Source organism: Muntiacus reevesi, chromosome 2 (genome assembly GCF_963930625.1).
Source record: "Muntiacus reevesi chromosome 2, mMunRee1.1, whole genome shotgun sequence".
Classification (NCBI taxonomy): domain Eukaryota; kingdom Metazoa; phylum Chordata; class Mammalia; order Artiodactyla; family Cervidae; genus Muntiacus; species Muntiacus reevesi.
In genome coordinates, this window is record NC_089250.1 from 145061606 (window position 1) to 145084778 (window position 23173).

Genomic DNA, 23173 nt, shown 5'->3' on the forward strand with positions numbered 1-23173 from the left:
AAGCAGACTTCTACTTAATCAGTTGAGAAATTCCCTCACACAATGTAAGGAAGGAGTGGGCATTGTCTGTTAGCTCCCTGGCAATTCATCTTTCACCATTGACCTACACTGAAACCTTCAGCTTAGGAAAAGAATGTAGAAGGCTCTTACGGATGGCTTGATTCAGTGGTACTCAGGGTGCTATAATAGTCCGTGTGTGAGCACTTTCATCACTGTAGTTCACTACTGGATCCAGGACCAATCAGGATCTCTTTCACTTTGCTCATTATTGAAATATGTTGCTATCTATGGGGTGGAAATTGCTGAAGAATAACAATCAAGAAAATAAGTTCAAAAGGAGGAATCATTCAGGACTAATGATGAGGGGGTAACTTTCTCCCTTCTGAACTGCCTAATTATTAGTTGGTATAGCCTATGCCTCCACAGAGCCTTGAACTTGGAAATCCTGGATAAATATTAGATTATATGGCTTGCTTGCTCACATACTTTGCCACCCTAGGCTTTGTGGTCAATACAAACCCCTTTGCCTTGCACTCAATATTCTGGTTTACCCAGCCCTCTCTCCACCCTTAGTGCCCTAGCAGGAAACCTTCCATTTCATCCAAACTGAAACTATGCTGTGTTCCAAACATGCAGCATATACTCTAGAAGGACCTTTGGGTTTGGCCCAGATAGTCTGGATTTGAGCCCTGGCTCTGCCATTTCTTTTCTAGGTGACCTTGGGCAACACAATTTAATCTTACTGAGTCTCAGTTTCCCCATCTGTAAATTAGGGATGGCAAAGCCTGTTGTATGTTAAACTACATACCAGCATGTTAGAGAAGTTGCAATGCAGAGCAGGCAGAATTTGATAGGTGACATGAATGTCTTGTTTATCCTGGCCTCTAAGCATTTGCTCCCACCCATTCTCTTTCTAGAAAAGTTCTCTCAGATCTGAATCCCACCCACTCCTCAAACCAAACTCATGCCTTAGCCCTCTTGCAAGCCCTCCCATGAAAATCCTTAGCTGGTAAGACTCCCTGACTAGACTATTCATTCCACATGTCACTGCTTCTAAATGGACTCTCTCCTGGGGCAATTTTCAGGGAGTAGTGATGCCAATTTTGTCCCAACAACAATCATAATTAATGTACACTACTTTATGCCTGCAACAATAGCCTATAACGTCAACAGAATGGGTATTATTGTTATCATCATCCCTGTTTCTCAGAGATTCAGAGAAATCAAGCGATTTATCCGGGGCCACAAAGCTAGTGTAGGCAGAACCGAAAAAACTGAACTCAACTAGACTGATTACAAAGCTCATGCCCTTGGGACTCCCCTGGTGGTTCAGTGGCTAAGACTCTGTAGTCCCAATGTAGGGGGCTCGGATTCGATCCCTGGTCAGGGAGCTGGATCCCACATGCTGCAACCAAAGATTCTACATTAAAAAAAAAAAAAAAAAAAAGATTCTACATGCTGCAACTAAGACCTGGCACAGCTAAAAAATAAATATTTTAAAAAAAACAAAAACAAAGCTCATGCCCTTGACCTCACACAATAAATCCTCTTTGTTGTTGTTGTTCAGTCACTCAGTCGTGTCCGACTCTTTGTGACCCCATAGACTGCAGCACACCAGGCTTCCCTGTCCTTCACCATCTCCTGGAACTTACTCAAACTCATGTCCATTAAGTCGGTGATGCCATCCAACCATCTCGTCCTCTGTTGTTCCCTTCTCTTCCTGCCTTATATCCTTCCTAGCATCTGGGTCTTTTCCAACAAGTCGGCTTGTCGCATTAGGTGGCCAAAGTATTGGAGCTTCAGTGTCAGTCCTTCCAATGAATATTCAGGGTTGATTTCCTTTAGGATTGACTGGTTTGATCTCCTTGCAGCCCAAGGGACTCTCAAGAGTCTTCTCCAACACCACAGTTCAAAAGCATCAATTCTTCAGTGCCAAACCTTTTTTATGGTCCAACTCTCACATCCATACATGACTACTGGAAAAACCATCGCTTTGACTATACCAATTTTTGTCAGCAGAGTAATGTCTCTGCTTTTTAATACACTTCTAGGTTTGTCATAGCTTTTCTTCCAAGGAGCAAGCATCTTTTAATTCCATGGCTGCAGTCACTGTCCACAGTGATTTTGGAGCCCAAGAAAATAAATTTTGTCACTGCTTTCATTGTTTCCCCATCTATTTGCCATGAAATGATGAGACCAGATGCCATGATCTTAGTTTTTTTAATGTTGAGTTTTAAGCCAGCTTTTTCACTCTTTCACTTTCCTCAAGAGACGCTTTAGTTCCTCTTTGCTTTCTGCCATAAGGGTGGTGTCATCTGCCTATTGAGGTTATTGATATTTCTCCTGGCAATCTTGATTTCAGCTGGTGATTCATCCAGCCTGACATTTTGCACAACATACTCTGCATATAAGTTAAATAAGCAGGGTGACAATATACTACCTTGACGTACTCCTTTCCTAGTTTTGAACCAGTTGTTGTTCCATGTTCAGTTCAAACTGTTGCTTCTTGTCCTGCATACAGATTTCTCAGGAGGCAAGTCAGGTGGCCTGGTATCCCCATCTCTTGAAGAATTTTCCACAGTTTGTTGTAATCCACACAGTCAAAGGCTTTAACCTAATCAATGAAGCATAAGTAGATGTTTTTCTGGAATTCTCTTGCTTTTTCTGTGATCCAGTGGATGTTGGCAATTTGATCTCTGGTTCCTCTGCCTTTTCTAAATCCAACTTGAACATCTGGAAGTTCTCGGTTCACATACTGTTGAAGCCTAGCCTGGAGGATTTTGAGCATGACCTTGCTAGCATGTGAAATAAGCGCAACTGTGCAGTAGTTTGAACTTTCTTTTGCATTGCCTTCTTTGGTATTAGAATGAAAACTGATCTTTTCCAGTCCTATCTCTTTAACTCTTAATGGACATTTGTCTCTCTCTAAAGTAGTATTACTGTTGAATTTTAGGTCCTTGCCTAAGAAGAAAATGGTTGTGTTCTTGGGCATAGTAACCACCTAAAGAAACTTATTTAGTGTTTGCAGAGGCACAAAAGACATGTGCATGATATGTCAGTTCTCAGGGAAATGTCCCAGGTGAAAACTTTGTGTAAATTATTTCCCTAGGACTCAGACTGAAAACTGGGGCTTTGGTGGGAGGGTATCTCTTCCCTCATACAGCAAGTAATTACAACTCAGAGCAGCCCTCTTAGAAGTGGTTCCCCCACTGCACTTGCTGCCTCTTAACACTTGCTGCCCCACCCCTCAAGGCTCAAGAGCTTCTGCTCAAGGGAATCACAGGTGATCTTGACTAGAAGAGATTGTAAGGGTCATCCTATCACTTTATGGTCCTCCAGCACACCGGCAGATCTCCCTAGCTACACATTTCATTCTCTGATAGCTCAGTAGACATTCTGCAGACTTAGGGAAAGTGTGAGTCCCCAGTCACCTACAATCCAAAGCAGAGACGTTTCTTCAAAATACCCCATCACTGGGTCAGCAACAGCCTTCCATCCAGAGTGTTGGACTACTTATTGCAAAAACCCCAGGAAGCCACATGAATCTTGATTGGACTGTTTCTGTCAATTATGTTGATAGCAGTTGCTCATCTCTGCCTTGCCCCCGCCTTGTGCACTTGGGCATTAAATTTGCCAAGTTGCTTCCAGATTTGTTCAATATACGTGTATTAAGAACTACTTCCCAGGTACCTTGATAGGCACTGGGGGATAAAAAAATAGGGGATAGAATTTTCTCACTTAAAAATTTTTCTTTTAACTGAAGTTGATTTACAATGTTATGTCAATTTCTGGTGTACAGCAAAGTGATTCAGTTACACACACAGACACCTGTGTGTGTGTGTATATGATTTCTCATATTATTTTTCATTATAGGTTATTAACAGATATTGAATATAGTTCCCTGAGCTATACAGGACTTTGTTGTTTATCTATTTTATATATAGTAGTTTGTATCTGCTCATCTCAAATTCCTAATTTATCCCTCGCTAGAATCTTCTTTTTCTCAATGCTGTTTCCACGGAAAGCCACACTTTGTTACAACCGATAAACATCAAGTCAGCAATGAACCCCAAGTCGCACAGAGGCAGTTTGTGTTTGTAATCTCGCTGTTTTCTGAAACCAATATGATCATTAACATTAACACAGCACTGAGTTAATTATATCTAATTTCTCTGAGCCAAAAACCGGAGTTTGATCTCAATTCACATACTATTCTGGTAGATTATTACATGTAACATCAGGCATAATATGCCTACGTCTTTATCCACATTGTCTGGTAAAGCCCTCTCTCCCTTTTCATGATGCTGCTACCTCTAATTCTCCCACACCCATCATTCTGTCTCAAACACCAAGACCTCAAAGACCTCTTCTCCAAAGATCTTAGCCTTAAGACTTACACATTTCCCCTTGTTTCTCAACAGTACCCACCCCTCCCTAGATGTTCTTTAGCATAACATCAACTCAGTCAAATGAGATCAACAAATATTTACAGAGGAGAAAGGAGGGAAAGATGGAGAAGGGGACAGCTATGATTACTGACCCATCCTGCCCCAGCTTTCCCTCAGAGTGGCTTTGGATACAAGCTCAAAGCAGCAATTAAGGTAGAAGTCTAATTTCTTATACTTTGCTAGAGACCAGCAATGAACAATTGGGATTTGAAATTTTTTTTAACTATCGCTTACAATAGCACCAAAAAAATACAAATACTTAGGTATAAAATCTATCAAAACATGTACAGGATCTATAGCTGCAGAACACTGATCAAAGAAATAAAAGAAGATCTAAAGAAATGGAGTGAGATTCCATTTTAGAAAGTCAGCAGAAAAAATCAATTGCTTTCCTATATGCCAGCAATGAACAATTGGAATCTAAAATTTTAAAAAAGATACTATTTAAAAGTTTTGTGTCGGGGCTTCCCTGAGGCTCAGTGGTGAAAACTCTGCCTGCCAATGCAGGAGACACAGGTTTGACTCCTGACCTGGGAAGAACCTACATACTGTGGGGCAACTAAACCTGTGCACCACAATCGCTGAGCCTGCGTGCTGCGCCTGCTGAAGCCCAAGTGCCCCAGAGTCCGTGCCCCACGGCTAGAGAACCACCTCGATGGGAAGCCCGCGCCCCACAGCTAGAGAGTAGCCCCTGCTCACTGCAACTAGAAAGAAGCCCAAGCAGCAGCGAAGAGCCAGCACAACCCAAAATAAATAAAAGTCTTGTCTCTTAGAGTCACTTGGTTCAGGTGATTAGCATATTAAATCGGTGGCTGAGCAATTTGAACTTGACTGTGTCCTTTAGTCAGAAATCCTGGGGTTATAGAGACCTTTCAAGTAGCAGCCCAGATCCCTTCTTCAATTTTGAGTCAAAGCTGTCCTTTGAGGGATCCTAACCATCCCTGGATTCCTCTGAGGTACTATTTGTCAAATCGTTTTTTTTCCCCTCCAAGCCTCTTTCATTTAGGCAGCCACATCTTCCCCACAGGCCCCCGTTCCTCATTTTCAAATCTCCCTGCCTCTCTTGCCTCCAGCTGGTTACTGAACCTTGGTCCAGCACTTCCAAAGGCACCTCCACCCTCTAGCAAGTCATTCTGCCTTGTGTCCTGTTTCCCAGCTGAAGTTTGGCTTCTCCATCCCTCACTCTTCTCCACCTCCAGCTCCTCCCATGCTCTTCCCCAGGGTACAGGTCAGTCCTTCAAGAGTGTACTTACCATGTTTAGTTTTCTCTGAAACAAATATTTGCATATGTGAACCCCACATTTGCCATATGGTTTTTCCTACTTCCCGGCCAGTGGAACTCTCAGTTTCATATATATTTTGGGAAATGAAGTTTTCCCCAGATGGTCTCTCTAAAGCACCAAAGCAAGGTCAGGGTTTTATGCGTTCCTTCAAAGGTTCTGGGCAGAGGTTAGAATTACTTGTGTTTTCTTGGTCCCATCAGCAGTTATTTCATCAGTACACCTGATAATGGGACACAACCTGGCTCATTCTGAGCTAGAAACACACCAGTGTTTGAGGGAGATGTTGAACTATAAACTGGTATCCCCAGGGAAGGGATAGAAACCTACCCAGTTGCTCAAATAATTTTAAACCAAATCCCTTAAGAATATTTCCTCAGGGAGAGAAAAAGAGTATGAATATTAGAAAGATGATGAACCAGGTGTGCTGAAAAGGTTTCTTAGTCATTCTGAGCCCTAGAAGGGGGTGGGGGCAGCCTTACATCTCTACTGGGAAACATATTTCCCCCTTTTAAATCAGGAAAGAAAAAAAACAACAACATAGCCCCAAATAGAGAATGTTTTCTTTTGTAACTGGAAGCAAACATCACTGATGGCTTTAACAGCTGCCTGCCAACATGGCCTGAGAAGCAGGCGAGCTCAAACATTTTTTGAGATCAACACATGTACAGACATACAGTATATTAGGTCAAATTATAAATCCAGGAATAAAAGAACAAATAAACAAGTTTCAGCTTTCTCTAGGCTTTCTGAGTCCAACACCAGCTCAATTAGACTCCAAAGCAGAGAAATCTAGCTTCCAAGAAGGCAGGTCTCCCAGGAGTTCAAGTCAAACCTCCCTCTGGTAGGAAAAGAAGGTGCCGTTGTAGATTAACTGGCTGACGGCTGACCAGGTCCAGGCTGACGGCCCTGCCTAGCGGGGGCTTCCCTGTGTCTTAGCCTTACAGACCCTGAGGATGTCTGCCATTGACTTGATCTTTGACCCCAGTAAATCATTTAATATGCCATGTGCCTCTGTCCATATGTTCATGTTTGGTGTGATTCGAATGAGAATTCCAGCAAGTCTGGGTGTGCCACCCATTAGGGCTAAATCTCTCCCTTTGGAGCTTCTAGGAAGAAACTTGTGGACAGCTGCATTGCAGAGAGCCAAAGTGCCTGGACAAACCAAGCTGAAATGCCTGCAGATAGTGAGACCAGGATTGCCTAAACCGCAACTAGCAATCAGAAGGACAAATCTGTTCTCTGGTTATCAAAATTGACACAGGACTTTTGCGATAGTTTTGCCTTAGCGCAAGAAAACCACTTAAGAGTCATAGGTGGGAAATACTGGATTATTCTTCTGATCCCTCACCTCTATACTAGTTAGGTGACCTTGAGCAAGTCCATTAGTCCAAGGTTCTTCAGACATTAGTCAGTCATGAAATCAATAAATAAACTAGAACTAAATATTTTTTAATGAAGTCAAGCTGAATAGAATAGAAAATATCAGTGTTTAGTCCACAATAAGTTAAGCTCCATCGTATGTGTGTGTGGATGCATGTTTCCTGGGGTCACAAAGAATAAAAATTTCTTACTGTGTGTAACAAACAAAAGAGTTTCCCACAGTGGCTTAGACCATGGGTTTTGATTTCTTCATCTAATGAATGAAAGTCATTCATTTTATACGTATACATATATAGACAGTCATATTCATATACACCATTCATATCCACATACATATATGTATAATGGGCCCTACAGTGCATCAGGCACAGTGGTATATGACCTATCCAGGGACAACAAGGCCCTGTCCTCCTCGAGCCTCAGCTAGTAGGGAAGCCAGTCAAAAAATAATTACGTAACTGTTTAACTACCATTGTATGAAGAATGCGTGTAACACCAGGTTCCTAGGTTCAGAGCCAGGAACTAAGGAAGTGAGAGAGAAGGGGGCAGAGAGGGATGGAGGCAAAGAATGGGGGTGGGGGTGGAGGTAGCATTCCAGGCAGAAGGCCCAGTAAGTGTGAGAAGAACCTGAAGGTGGAACAGTGTCAGCTCTACCTCAGCAATTTCTATGAGGACCACGTGAGATGACCGTGGAACACTTTGTAAACTGTGGAGTGTTATTCAAATGTGGTGACGTATTATTTTAAACAGTGATTATAAACATGCCTTAAAGACGAGTTGAGGGACTTCCCTGGTGGTCCAGTGGTTAAGAATCCACCTGCCAATGTAGGGGAGGTGGGTTCGATCCCTGGTTGCGGAACTAAGATCCCACATGCCATGAGGCAACTAAGCCCTCGTGCTGCAATGAAAGATCCCACCGGAAGCTCCGTGATGCTGAGCAGGCCTCTGGGCCCCCACCACTGAGAGCCGACCCAAAACTGGATTCCCACAGCAGGCACCAAGAGGCCTGTGTGGGCCACAAGGGGCTGATTCTGGACTGGGTGCCCTACTTCAACGGCAAGTTTAAGAAAAACGATGAATGAAAATGACCCCTCCTCTGGTATCTGGTGGTGCTGCCTCCTTCCATCTGAGTCTCGAACAGCCCAGTGTTTCAGGATGGCCCTCAAGGAAATCCACAGCACAACTTAGACTTTCTGTGTGAAAATAGATTTGGTGTGTGAACGCACACAGCATTAAACCTTGCTCTGAAGCCTGCCCACTGGGACAAGCTCATGCTGGGGCTTGGTTACTCTGACTGCAGTCCCAGGGGCTGGGGTCACCGGGGAATCCTTTCAACTCCAAATTTAGGTGCTCTCCCAGTAACTGGCAGAAATGGCTTAATTTAAAATGTTTAATATATAATGCCTGCACAGTGTTTTTATCTCTCACTGCCTTAGCAAGTTACTCCATGACTTAGTGGCTTGAGACAACAAACATTCATTATCTCATGTAAATATATATATATATATATTGAGCTGAGTTTCCTTTATTAATCCATTCAGTGACTAGTTGAATAGTGCTTGGTGTCAGGTATGGTTCTAGATTCTGGGGTTACAGCAGTAAATAAGACGGGACCGCTGCCGTGGAAAGGTTCCCTTTCAGAGACAGACAATAACACAACAGTAATTTCAGAGAGCTGTCAAGTGGGGCAGAGTCACAGAGAAGTGGAGGTAGAAAAGGTGCTTTAGGTGGGAAAGCAGGGCTCTCTGAGGGGCTAACAACCAGATCTGAATAAAATGAGATCTGCCACTTTCTGACAATGTGACCTTGGCAACATCACCTAACATTTCAGGACTCGGTTTCCTCATCTGTTAAATAAGGATACCTGTACCCATCTCTTGGGATTTCCCTGAGGATTATCTTGCCTGAGATAAGGAACTCAAGGCCTCCAGTGCAAAGCTGAGCTGGCATTAAGAGGCACTTCATTGCTAAATAATTGAGTGTCTACTGATCTGTTGTTAGAGATATTAGGAATATGTTTAGAAAGATAGAATGACAAGGAGGAGAAAGTAGGTCTCCTATTTTCAGACCAGGCTGGACAAGTCCCTCAAAAGGAGTTATCCATGATCTTCTACTCTGTGCCAGCTGGGTCCTCTGAGAAGCAGACCCTAGGTGAGGTGTGGGAGCCGTTTGGGGTGGGGGGTGGGGGGGCGGTGGTGTCTGTGAAAGGGAGAAGAGAGAAGAGCAGCAATGGGCAGGAAAAGGCACTAGAGGAAAGACCGCTGGTCAGAGGAGCCCACCACTGAGTGGAAGTGGCCAGGCCTCACACCCCTGTTAGCCTCAGTTACTAGCCAGGGCTGTGAAGAGTGCGGACTTGGCTCCAATAGACAGCCGTGGCAAGTCCCTCCTTGAAGGGAGGTCTGGGTGGTGCACTTCCACAACTGCCACAGACTCCCAGCCTCACACCAAAGACTTTTTGCTGTCAAAGGAACAGTGCTTCCTTGGGAGAGGAAAGTGAGATTTATTCTGACTCAGGGAAGGTTGCACAAAAGAAAAGCAGTCCAAGGGCCAGAAAACCCTAAGCCTGATTTTATGATATTCTGCATCTGTGAGGATGCCTGAAACCACCAGTTTCAGAAAACTCAACTCAAATTGGCTTGAACAATAAAGAATATTTATAACATCATACAGTAAGTCTGGAGGAAAGAGGGTCCCAGGGTAGTTTAGTTTAGAATTAAATGATGTCATCGAGTCACCATCTTGGATGAAGCAGTTTTTAATTCTGACATCCTCAATGTGTCACAGTTGTCTCCATTAGCACCGTTCATGATTCCAAGATTGTTGCTATAGTTCTAGGCATCTCAGGTGGACAAGATAAGAAGAAGCAGAAGACAGGCCCTATCTTCCCATGTGTCTTTTTTTAATCAAGAAATTCATCTCAGAATTACCCCCAGTGGACTTATCCTCATATCCCATTGGCTGGAATCTCATCTCCACCTGTACTCACATCACCAGTAACACCAATGGGATTGCCATGACTTGCAGACCTGGTGGGCCTACAGGCTTGAGATAATGAAGTTAAGAAAGTTCTTTATGGCAAAAACCACTACAATATTGTAAAGTAATTAGCCTCCAACTAATAAAAATAAATGAAAAAATAGATAAATAAAAAGAAAGTTCTTTTACTTTCATTTTTAATATGTGGCTTTGTATATATATGCATCATATACATATATACATCAGTTATGTTAAAATATAATCCTCATACTAGTAGATAACCTTAACTGAAAAAAATATTGATCATTAACTTTTTTAAAATTGAAATACACATAACATAAAATTTATCATCTTAACCACTCTCAAATATACAGTTCAAAGGCATCAAGTGCATTTACATCGATGTGATACCATCGCCACCATCCATCTACAGAACTCTCTTCATTTTACAAAACTAAAACTCTGCACCTATTTTTTGAGAGGGACCAACACAGCTCCCCACCCTCCACAGCACCCACTTTGATGGACTGCACCACAATCAAGGGCAGCTGCTGGCCCAGGCGAGGGCCCTCCTTCAGGCACTTATCAGAGCTTTTCCTGATGGGCCTCCAGCCTCCTCGGCTGAACTCATCTCTACATGGTGGGCTATGGGACACTCATGCTGCTGACACTGCAGGCCAACCCCACAGGATATTGACTCTGGGCCTGCCATGCCCAACTTCAAGCTGCTCATCCTGGTTTGCCCCCTGGCTCCCTCTCTCTGTAACTATTCATCAATAACTACCCTCAACCCCTAGCAATAATCAGTCTACTATCTGTCTTTCTGTATCTGAGTACTCTAGATACCTCATAGAAGTGGAATCATACAATATTTATCCTTTTGTATCTGGTTATTTCACTTAGCATGTCTTCAGGTTCATGCATCTTGTAGCATATATCAGAGTTTCTTTCCTTTAAAGGCTGGATGATATTCCACTGTATTTATTTAACCATCTATTCATCAAAGGCCTGATGCGAAGAGCCAACTCATTAGAAAAGACCCTGATGCTGGAAAAGATTGAGGGCAGGAGGAGAAGGGATCGACAGAAGATGAGATGGTTGGATGACATCACCAAGTCAATGGACATGAGTTTGAGCAAACTCCAGGAGATAGTGAAGGGCAGGGAAGCTTGGCATGTTGCAGTCCATGGAGTCACAAAGAGTCAGACTTAGCAGATGAATAAGCATTCACTAAAGGACACAGGTTGATTCCACCTTTTAGCTATTGCAAATAATGCTGCTACAAACATGGGTATATAAATACCTCTTCAGGACCCTATTTTCAATTCTTTTAGGTATATACCCAAAAGTGGAAATGCTGGATTAAATGCTCTTTTTTAAGGAGCCACCACACTATTTTCCATAGTAGCTGCATCATTTTTTTTCCCCATTTATTTTTATTAGTTGGAGGCTAATTACTTTACAATATTGTAGTGGTTTTTGCCATACATTGACATGAATCAACCATGGATTTACATGTGTTCCCCATCCTGAACCTCCCTTCCACCTCCCTCCCCATCCCATCCCTCTGGGTCATCCCAGTGCACCAGCCCTGAGCACTTGTCTCATGCATCCAACCTGGACTGGCGATCTGTTTCACACTTGATAACATACATGTTTCGATGCTGTTCTCTCAGATCATCCCACCCTCGCCTTCTCCCATAGAGTCCAAAAGTCTGTTCTATACATCTGTGTCTCTTTTTCTGTATTGCATATAGGGTTATCGTTACCATCTTTCTAAATTCCATATATAGCTGCATTATTTTTTAAAAAATAATTTTATTGGTTAAACTATTTCAAGTTACAGATATCATTTTTTGTGTGTGTGCGAAGTCTTACTTGTGGCACATAGGACCTTTAGTTGCAGCATACGGGGTATCGTTCCCTGACCAAGGGTCAAACCTGGACCCCCTACAATAGGAACATGGAGTCTTAACAACTGGATCACCAGAGAAGTCCCAGGGGCTGTACCATTTTAAGTTCTCACTTAACAGTGTGCAAGCATTCCAGCTGCTCCACATACACACCAATACTTGTTATTTTCCAGGTTATATCCATCTTAATGGGTTTGAGATAAGATTCTGATCATGGCTTTGATTTGCTTTTCACTAATAACTAGTGATGTTGAATATCTTTCATGTTCCTGTTAGCCATTTGTTTATCTTCTTTAGAGAAAGTTAAACCCTTTTGCCCAGTTTTTAACTGGGTTGTTTGTTTTCCTGTTGTTGACTTGTAGAAGTTATATTTTTTGAATATTAACTTCTTGTCAGATTCATGATATGCAAATATTTACCAATATGTGATTTTTTTTTAAAGGCTAAACGCTCATACCGTGAAACCTGCCTCTTAGATTCAAATCCCAGTTGTGCCACTTACAGATCTACGGGTAGAGGAAGGGTGAACAATCAAAAAATCTGGGGTCTGCCAACAAGGAGAAAGGGCAATGATAGGTTTAGTAGGCAAACAGCAGAGTCCCTTACACAGCACTAGATGTCAAAGGCAGGTAGGTATATATGTGGCTTATGTCATTTTTCAAATTGAGAAGCATAAATGTCAAGTCATAATAGAAGATAATGTTTCACTGAGTCTCACTATGCCAGGTCCTTTATATGCATAATCTCATTTCATTTATTCATTCAACAAGTATTTAAGGAGCCGCTTCTGGTGGCAGGGTCTGGGGAAGGGGCGGCAGGCACCATGTCGGACTGCAAAGGTGGCAAGAAGGAACCCCTGAAGCAGCCCAAGAAGCAAGCCAAGGAGATGGATGAAGATAAGGCATTCAAGCAGAAGCAGAAGGAGGAGCAGAAGAAACTCGAGGAGCTAAGAGCAAAGGCCGCAGGGAAAGGCCTCCTGGCCACCGGTGGAATTAAGAAATCTGGCAAAAAGTAAGCTGTTCCTTGTGCCTGAGGCAGTGATGACCCTCAGTTCCATTCTTGTTTAAACACCTGGATTCCCTGCCGTAATATCCGTTGCTGCCTATTGCTAGAATGAAGTGTTGTCTTGGAACCTATTGTGCATTTAAGAATAAATTTTTGTAAAAAAAACAAAAACAAAAACAATATTTAAGGAAAGCCTAATATGAACCTGTGACTGATGAGCTAAAAACAAAATAAAGTAAGAAATCAGACATTGTGCCTGCCCTCAATGAGTTAAGACTTTGGTCAAAGAAAAAACTACAACAATTGCTAAGTGTTATAAAGATTAGGTCCATGGTCCTATGGAAACAGACTTAGTCAAGCAGATCAGGGAAGAAGTAGGTACAATTATTATCCCCACAGGAATGGAAGCTCTGTGAGTGCAGGGTCCTTGTCTGTCTTATTCACCAATACATCTCTGTTGCCTAGGACAATGCCTGACACAAAATAGCTCTCAGTAAACATTTGTTGAATGAAGGAGTGTACCTTCATTTTACAGATGACGAACTCAAATCTCAGAAAGGGTAAGTAATTTAACCAAGGTCACAGTCCTAGATGATGCCAGGTAGTTAGTGCTGCTACTTGAGCTTCTAACCTTTTAAAAAGTCACACATTTTTAAAAAGTAGAAAACAAAAACCCTGATTTGAAAAGAAATTTTTGAAATAGCAGCATTTTTTACATTAGCCAAGACGTGGAAACAACCTAAGTGTGTATCATTAGATAAATAGAGGTGTGATATATATTAAAATAGACTATTACTTGGTCATAAAAATTTTAATTTTGCCATTTGCAATGATATGGATGGACCTGGAGGGTATTAGGGTATTATGCTTAATGAAATAAGTCAGACAAAGATAAATGCTGTATGTTATCACTTAAATGTGGACTCTAAAAAATAAGACAAATGAATGAATATAGCAAAATAGAAATAGACTTACAGATATAGAGAACAAACTAATTATACCAGTGGAGTGAGGGAAGTAGGGAAGAACAAGATAGGAGTAGGGGATTAAGAGGCACCAACTACTATGTATAAAATAAATTAGCTACAAGGATATATCGTACAGCACAAGGAATATAGCCATATTTTATAATAACTTTAAATGGAGTATAATCTACAAAAATACTGAGTCACTATATTGAACACCTGAAACTATAGTAATATAATATTGTAAATCAACTATACTTCAATTTTTTTTTCAAGTAAAATGATTTCCTTAATTTCATCATCCCAGGCCTATGGAAATAAGTATTCTCTTCTTTGGCCTGCTGAAGCATTTATTTCAACTTTGTACTGTAGCAAATTTCACACATAACTATCCAGGTACCAGCTTCCCAGCTCCAAGCATCCTCCTCCTCCCAGAAAAATAGTAAACTGTGAGCTGTTTAAGAGACAATATCTGAACATATTGCACAGTGAGGTGCTCAAGAATGCAGGCTCAGAGTTCAAACAGACCTGATGAGGAAGCCTGATTCTGCCTCTTACTAATTATATGACCTTAAGTTCTTTACTTAACCTTTGTAAGCTTCTGTTTATCTGTAAATGGGGATAATAATACAACCCTCACCTCACAAAGCTGTTGGAAGAACTGAGACAATTCCTACAAAGTACTTCAGGATAGGAACTGGCATAAAGTAACAATGCAATAAAAATTTGCAGGTACCCTAAACTGCAAAAAATACCAACATCAACACCCATACCACCCCCAACTGGAATTATATGGTGTTTTTTCTAGGGTAGGGATGGGCTGACTTCTGCTACTTTAATTTTCCATCATTCAAAATGTCCTACTGGCAGCATTGCCCTGAGTTGCAGTCTCTTGTGGAAGGAAAGGATTGACCAGTAAGTGGGTGCCCCGAGAAGGTTCCAGAATCAACAAGTTACTTTTCCCTCCCCAAGTTTGAGGGTGTCGCGCTGCTTCTGCTCAGGCCTTGCCAATCCTCCACCTCTTCCTTTCTTTTTTTTTCCCATCCCTCCCTCCCACTTCAAACCCAGGGGGGAAAAAATGAAGAAAAGCACACCAACCAAGAAGCCTTTTCACTTCATTGTGTTTTCCAGCTAGACCTTAACAGACATAGATCAATTCAGCCTGCTCTCACCCTCCCTCCTCTCTTCTCTCATGTCCTCTTTGTGTTCCCCCCACCCCCACTCTCAGACTATGTCTTCAGGCTTAGGAAAGAGCAGTTATCCTCAATAGCATGAGGATACAAGAAGCTTCAGCTGCCAGTAGCAAGCACAACATGATTGTAACAGGTTCCCCTGGCCTGTGGTGCTTAAAAGGCCAAGAAGCAATGGAACCCATCTGGATCCTCTGAGAAACTCCTCAGCTCGACCACTTCTGTCCCAACTCAGGCTCAGCTGCAATGAGACATGCAGAAATCTCAATCCCCCACTTCCTCTGGCCGAGAACCTTCTGAAGGCCACCTCCATCTCCAGACAAGGGGTTTTCATCCCAAGTTTGAGGAAATCAGGCCAGTTGGACCTGGAATCAGTGAAGAAGAAGAAGGAATACACTTTTTCCATTTCAAAGCAGCCTAGTGGAACTTTTTTTCCCCAACAGGGTGACTCCAAACCGGCAGGACTTTCAAAGCTATAAATTTCCATGTTCCCAGCCCTTGCTAAATGAAAATTTCCCAGTTAACTTGGCGTGTGTGGAGGTTTGGGGTGTGCAAGTGAGAAACATTTAACAAATAGTTAAACCTGAGCTATGAATCATATTAGTCTAAACAAGATTCTCCCCCATCCCCATGCTGTGCTAGTTACCCTCTTTAATTCCTACCCCAGACACATGTTCAAAAATAACTACTATTTATCAACTACCCAGTAAGTACGAGGAACTGAACTAAGTGTTTTATTTACTTATATTGACTTATTTTATCTTCACAACTATGCAAGATAGGAATTTTATTTATTGTTTCCTCTGTGAAGAACAGTTTAAGTAATTTCCCCAAACTCAATGGAGTTAAGAAGTGGCAGAACTAGAGTTCAAATCTCATCCGCAACACAATACCATGGATAAATCTCAAAATCATCAATGTAGAGTAAAAGAAGCCAGGCCAAAAGAAAAGTATTTACTGTGTGATTCCATGCATATAAAATTACAGAAAATACAAACTAATCTATAGAGTTAGAAAGCACATTAGCAATTGTCTGGGGATGGGGTGGAGGGAAGAATGAATTACAAAGTGGCTTAAATAAACTTCGGGAGTGATGGAAATCTTTGTAGTCTTGATTGTGGTGATATTTTCACAGGTGTACACATATATCAAAACTGACCAAATTGTACACTTTAAATATGTACAGGTTAGTGAATTTCAATGAAATTGAAGAAAAAATATCGCCAAAAATCTAATTTCTTAAGTCATTTCGACAAATGTATTTACTCTTTGATATAGTTGATATTATAGGACCTAGTCTGACTCTCTTCATACTGTTCAATGAAAAAGTTGGCTTAAAAAAAAAAAAGTTGGCTTAAAACTCAACATTCAGAAAACTAAGACCATGGCATCCAGTCCCATCACTTCATGGCAAATAGATGGGGAAACAATGGAAACAGTGATAGACTTTATTTTCTTGGGCTCCAAAGTCACTGCAAATGGTGACTGCAACCATGAAATTAAAAGACACTTACTCCTTGGAAGAAAAATTATGACCAACCTAACAGCATATTAAAAAGTAGAGACACTACTTTGCCAACAAAGATCCATCTAGTCAGAGGTATGGTTTTTCCAGTAGTGATGTATGGATGTGAGAGTTGGACTATGAAGAAAGCTGAGCGCCGAAGAATTGATGCTTTTGAACTGTGGTGTTGGAGAAGACTCTTGAGAGTCCCTTGGACTGCAAGGAGATCCAACCAGTTCATCCTAAAGGAAATCAGTCCTGAATATTCATTGGAAGGACTGATGTTGAAGCTGAAACTCCAATACTTTGGCCACCTGGTGTGAAAAACTGACTCATTGGAAAAGACCCTGATGCTGGGAAAGATTGAAGGCAGGAGAAGGGAACAACAGAGGATGAGATGGTTGGATGACATCACTGACTCGATGAACGTGAGTTTGAGTAAGCTCCGGGAGTTGGTGATGGACACAGAAGCCTGGCATGCTGCAGTCCATGGGGTCATAAAGAGTCGGACACAACTGAGTGAGTGGACTGAACTGAGCCTGACTCTGGTTGAGATTTTTATGCTGTCGTCTCTGGGTCCTGTTGGGGTAAGAGGACCTAGCTATTACTAGCTCTTCTCACAAGAAATGCCAGTTGTCAGGACTGTGATTCTAGAAACCTTTTTTTTCACTCACAGTTATACCTAAGATAATGTCAGTGTGACGCTAGTGATGGTCTAAAGCACAGTTCTCAAACTTTTTGATCTCAAGACCTTTTTCATTCTTGAGAAGTATTGAGGACCCCAAAGAGCTTTTGTTTATGTGGGTTATAGCTATCAATATCTGCCGTATTAGAAATTGAAACTGAGAAGTTCTATAGATCACTAATTCATGTTTTAAATAATAAACTCATTACATATAAATATTTTCAAAAAAAATCAGTGAAAGGAGTAGAATTGCTTTGCATTTTTGTAAATCTAATTTCTGGCTTCATTGAAGATATAATTCTCATATTTGCTTTTATATTTCATCTATTGCAATATCACATAATTCTGGAAAATTCCACCATATACTGGTGAGAGAATAAGAGTGAATGAAGCAAATAACAGTATTATTATGAAAATAATTTTGACCTTGCAGACCCCTGGAAGGATCTGGAGGACCCATGGGGTCCCAGAGCATACTTTGAGAACTGCTGATCTACAGTGTTCAGAACCATGAAGTATTTATTCCAGTTCTTATGCTTCCACCTTCATTATTTTCCCTCTCCTATCCAAGACCTTGTGAAATCCTGAGAGAGGAAGAATCCAGGGTGCAGAGAGGCATCAAACGGAAGGTTGTATGAGTAGATCTTCTTCAAAGTTCTTTCCAGTCTGTGAGTCTGAGGCATGGGCTATTTTTCTTTTAAACAAAATCAAGAGAGCCAAAAGCTCAGCAGGGACTAGATGCACAGGATGCGGGGACTAAAGCACAACCATGAAAACATCACAGAGATTCCTTATGACCCCCTCACAGAAAGAGAAGCAGCAGCCAGCCTCCCCTCTGATTTACGCCATAGAGGGTGTCAGAGGAAGAACCTGGGGTCCTGAAGAAATTTCAGACAGATCTCAGCCCTTACCTGTTCCCTAAACAAGGGCCTGCTTGGGCTGAACCAGCTCTAGTTCAAATCCTCAATCCAGATAAAATCTCTGCCCCCTTATCCCAGGCTGCAAACAGGCCATAAGCTCAGCAGTCAAGCAACGGGAGGGTGAATATTGTTTCTCCTCCTTAGTGGCCATGAAATCTTGAGTATAACTTTGAGCTTGAGTTCAACTTTTCTGAACCTCAGCTTCTTCATCTGTAAAAGTGGAATATTTATCATATCTCCCTGAAGGTATTACTCTGCAGATTCAAGGAGATAATAATATATGGAAGAATTCCAGTAGAGCACCCGGCACACGGCAGAGGCTCACTCTTTTTTTTTTTTTTTAATTTTTTTTCAGAGGCTCGCTCTTAATGAATGCTTAACCTTGTTACAGAAAAGTGAAGGGCAAGATGGAAATAGTCCAGCACCAGGTAAGCCTAGGTTTGAACCCTAACACTTGCTTTGGGCAAATCATTTCACCCACCTTGCAGAGTCATTGTGGGGGCTCACTGAAAGTGTCTATAGGGACTTCCCAGGTGGTCCAATGGTTAACAATCCACCTTCCAGTGCAGGGGAGGAGGGTTCCATCTCTGGTCGGGGATCTAAGATCCCACTTGCTGTGGGGCAACTAAGCCCACATATAGAAAGCCCACACCCTCGGGAACCCACACCCTCAACCACACTGCAACAAGAGAGAAGACTGTACCACAACAAAGAGCCCCTCACACTGCAACAAAGACCGAGAGCAGCCAAAAAAAATGGTTTTAAAAAGTAGTGTCTAAAGATGGCCTGACTTCTAGCCCAAGCCCTATAGATAGTTCTGGTTATTATTATTGAATACTTGCAGCTTTGGCTGCAGAATTATTAATTTCCAGAAGGAACACCGCATCCTCAGGGTTGGCCCATTTGTGGTCCAGCCCTTAGCATCCCTAGAAACAGGTGAGGATGACTGGCTATCAGTCAGGCCTGATAGGACTTTTCCAAAAGAATTAACCCAGGCTTCACTGGTTTCCTATCTCCTAAAGGTCCACCAGGGCTTCCCAGGTGATGCTAGCGGTAAAGAACCCACCTGCCAATGCAGGAGACATAAGAGACACTGGTTTGATCCCTAAGTCAGGAAGATCCCCTGGAGGAGGGCATGGCAACCCACTCCAGTATCCTTGCTGGGAGAATCACATGGACAGAGGAGCCTGCCTGGCTAGAGTCCATAGTGTTACAAAGAGTTGAACACAACTAAGCGACTTAGCATACACGCAAAGAAACACCAATAGAGAATGCTGTATAGAGGCCATGAAATGACAGGAGAGCTAAGTCTCCCAAGTCAGAGGGAACACAGACACTGCATGTAAAGAACACCCGGTACAGAGGAGAGGCTGCACAGGAGCTCTGGAGTCAAACTCAGATTCAAGTCCTGGCTCGACCACGTATTTACCAATCGCATGGTCTAGGGCAGATGACTCAACCTTTGTAAGGCCAGTGTCTCTCAGCTGTTATTGGGAATAGTGATAATACCATTGCTAAACATAAAGAGCATTTAGAATAGTGCACATAGAAAATGTTGATTCACCTATGATCACTACTTCCATTGTCGTTAGAGCAGCATTCCAGTATTTTAAAAACAACACAGTAAAAATAAATAAATAAAAATAAAAACAACACAATGTGCAGCTCACATTCTCACCTAGACTGTATGGTCAGGGAGGGGCAACACAATTTTGGAAGAAATTGCCTGTTTTCACTTTTATGCACTTTTAAAACTTTCTTTAGCAGGTACTCACGACTAGGATAACATGGAGAAGTTAACAAAGAGGAGGAGGAGGAAGAGAAATTTTAAAACTCAAGCTGAGCCCAGCCCCATCAGAAAGAACTAGTCCTGAGGCTCAAAGGACTAGACCTGTGACTGTGACGTTTGCCCACCAGGCACAGTGTGCGTGTGCATGCTAAGTTGCTTCCGTTGTGTCTGACTCTTTTCGACCCTATGCCTCAGGCTCCTCTGCCCTATTCCCGACCCAGGGGTCAAACCCACATCTCTTTACATCTCCAGCATTTGGCAGGCGGGTTCCTTACCACTAGCGCCACCTGGGAAGCTCCACTAGGCTCAGTGGAACCAAGGAAACCCCATCGGAAAGAATCAGCCCATCAGAAGGCACTCAGGGGAGCTGGGGCTTTCTGCCACTGAGACCACCCCAGGCCCTGAGGATTCGCATGACTTAAAGTCACACAGGAGCCCCAGTACCTGCACAGTAAGGCTCTTCCATGAAGAGAAGCCCGGAAAAGAGTTGAAAAAGCGGGGGGAGAAGAGGGGAGTAACAGAGCTGTAGAAAGGATGGAGGGACAGCAAAGGTGGGGCAACAGCGTCAGGTGGCCTCCGAAATGACAGCGATGGCGTGTGAGGTGTGGGTGGGGCAAGATGAGAAGGTTTGAAGGAAAGATTACAGAGGTGACTGGTGGTTCTGTGGAACCTGTGGGGAAGGGTCTCCTCCTCTCTTCTCCAGTGTGGGCTTGAAAAGGATAAGGAATGGTGACTGAGTGCTCACTGAATGCTACTTTACATACCTTTACTCCTATAAGGGAGGTTGAGTAATTTGCTCGTAATTCCACAGTTATTAATTGATGCAGCCAACTTTCAGCCTCAGATCTGACTCCTAGATGCCTGGCTATCTTCTGTGAGATGAGCCTAAGGGCCTTCCCAGCTCCACATCTGTACAAGGGGTGCACTGAGAAAGGAGAGAAGGGGAGAAAGATGGCAGTGCAAGGAGATGAAGGAAGAAGGGAGCAACCAAGATACGGAAAAGAAGAGAACAGGAAGCGGGTAGAAAAGAGAAGAGACTGAAAAAGGATGGGCAGTGAGGAGGAAAGGGGAGAGTTAAGGGGGAGTGATAGGAAAGGAGGAACCAGGAGAGGAAAAAAGATGGAGCCATAGTGGAACAGAAGGTTGAGTCAGAGGAAGGGGGAGAGGGATTGGGGTGGGGTCTTGGAGGAGTCAGAATCACCTGGAGTATAAGCCTAGGAGCTGAAGGAAAAGGGCTGGAGTTTAGTAGGTGTTTGTGGTTTTTTGTTTTTTTTCTTGCTGTGAAAGTATGGAGTGTGGGGATCATTGCCTATGGAGCTGTCAACAGACTAGTCGGCTCAGCTAAGTGTCTGTTGGAGGGAAACTGGAACTGAGGTCAGACACCTCATGGCCTCTATTGTGGGTGTCTCTTAGCTGAGGCAGGGTTACCATGTTCAGTTTATTGGTGTGACAAATATGTGTATGTACCTAACACAGTCTTCTAGAGTTATTAGCAGTTTGAGTTGAAGTTCTTTTCCCTTCATGAGAAACAAGTTGTGGGGGGCGGGGGGTTGATCTAAAAAAAAAAAAAAAAAAAGCATTTTGTTACTGATATAATTATTTCTCAAAGGATTTTTTTTCTCTAAAGATCTAGACAGATCCTACATTTTATCTTAAAATTGGAAACTTGGAAGAGCAGATTTTTCTTTTTCTTCTTGGTTTTTGCTGAAGTCCTGCGCTTCAGTCTCTAAAAGGAAAGTTATTGGAGGAGGAAGGCATTCCAGAAAGGAAAGAGCAATAGAATATAATTAAGTAACAAAAGGGAATGAAAGAGGGCTTCCCTGGTGGTCCAGTGGTTAAGCATCTGCCTGTCAATGCACAGGGCACAGGTTCGATCCCTGATCCAGGAAGATCCCACATGCCTTGGAGCAACTAAACCATGTGCCACAACTACTGAAGCCCAACAGCCTAGAGCTTGTGCTCCCCAACGAGAGAAGCCACCGCAATGAGAAGCCCGCACGCCACAATGAAGAGTAACCCCCACTCTTTGCAACTAGAGAAAGCCTGTGTGCAGCAATGAAGTCCCAGCACAGCCAAAAAATAATTTAAAAAAAAAAAAAAAAGGAATGAAAGAACTGTTGCATGCTACAACATGGATGAATCTTGCAAAATTATGCTAAGTGAAAGAAGCTAGGGACCAAAGATCATACACTTTATGATTCCATTTCTACAAAATGTCAAGCATAGGCAAATTCATAGAGACAAAAAATATATTGGTGGTTGCCTACAGCTGGGGGAGGCTGTGAGGAATGAAGGTGATTGTTAAAGGGTATAGAATTTCTTTTTGGGGTGATGAAAATGTTCTATAATTGATTGTGGTGATGGTGCACGACTCCATTTAATTTTAACATATTAAAAACCATTGAATTGTACACTTTCAATGGATGGATTGTATGGAATGTGAATTATATCTGAATAAAGCTGCTACCATAAAGAAAAAGAAAGAAAAGAAGAAAAAGGAGAGAGCAAGGAAGTAGAGGTGGAAGCATTTTATATCTAATGTAGGGGGCATAGTATGGATCAGTCTAGCTGGCATTTAAGGAAGCAGTTAGGAATAAAGCTGAGGCCCAATAACAAAGGACCTAGAACTTCATGTCAAAGAGTTTACACTTGGTCTTAGAGCCCTGAGGGGTCCACTAGAGTCACCACTAGCCATATGAGGCTTAAAATGTGACTGTTGCAAACTGAGATGTGCTATAAGTATAAAATACACACCAGATTTTGAAGACTTAGTATGAACAAAAGAATGTAAAACTGCTTTAATAATTGTAAATTGATTACACGTTGAAATAATATTTTTGATGTATTGGGTTAAATAAAATACACTATTAACCTTATTTTACTTTTTAACATGGCTACTAGAAAATTTCAAATTATATATATGGCTCACGTTACAACAGACAGCACTGTTATAGGTAGTGGGAAGCCATTGAGGGTTTGAGTCAGAACAAGGGTTGGCAAATGTTTTCTGTAAGAGGCCAGATGGTAAGTATTTTAGTTCTTGAGGGCCATACAGTCTCTGTCACAACTACTCAATGCTACCACTGAAGTGTAAAAGCAGATATAGACAATGTGT

At 42.2% G+C, this 23173-nt stretch overlaps 1 protein-coding gene and 1 pseudogene across 1 annotated transcript; both read left to right on the top strand.

Moving 5' to 3' along the window:
- The window catches only part of LOC136160074 (small ribosomal subunit protein eS26 pseudogene), a 40279-nt pseudogene extending 17345 nt beyond the window's left edge, over positions 1–22934 (top strand).
- LOC136158285 (translation machinery-associated protein 7-like) lies at positions 12707–13015 on the top strand. Its single transcript, XM_065920079.1, has one exon. It carries the CDS (start codon positions 12824–12826, stop codon positions 13013–13015), a length of 192 nt encoding a protein of 63 aa, XP_065776151.1. The 5' UTR covers positions 12707–12823.
- Positions 22935–23173: the final 239 nt, after the last annotated feature.

What these genes read in the sequence shown, in the direction of transcription:
- LOC136158285 (XM_065920079.1), top strand. Translation starts at nt 12,824, where the DNA reads ATGTCGGACTGCAAAGGTGGCAAGAAGGAACCCCTGAAGCAGCCCAAG.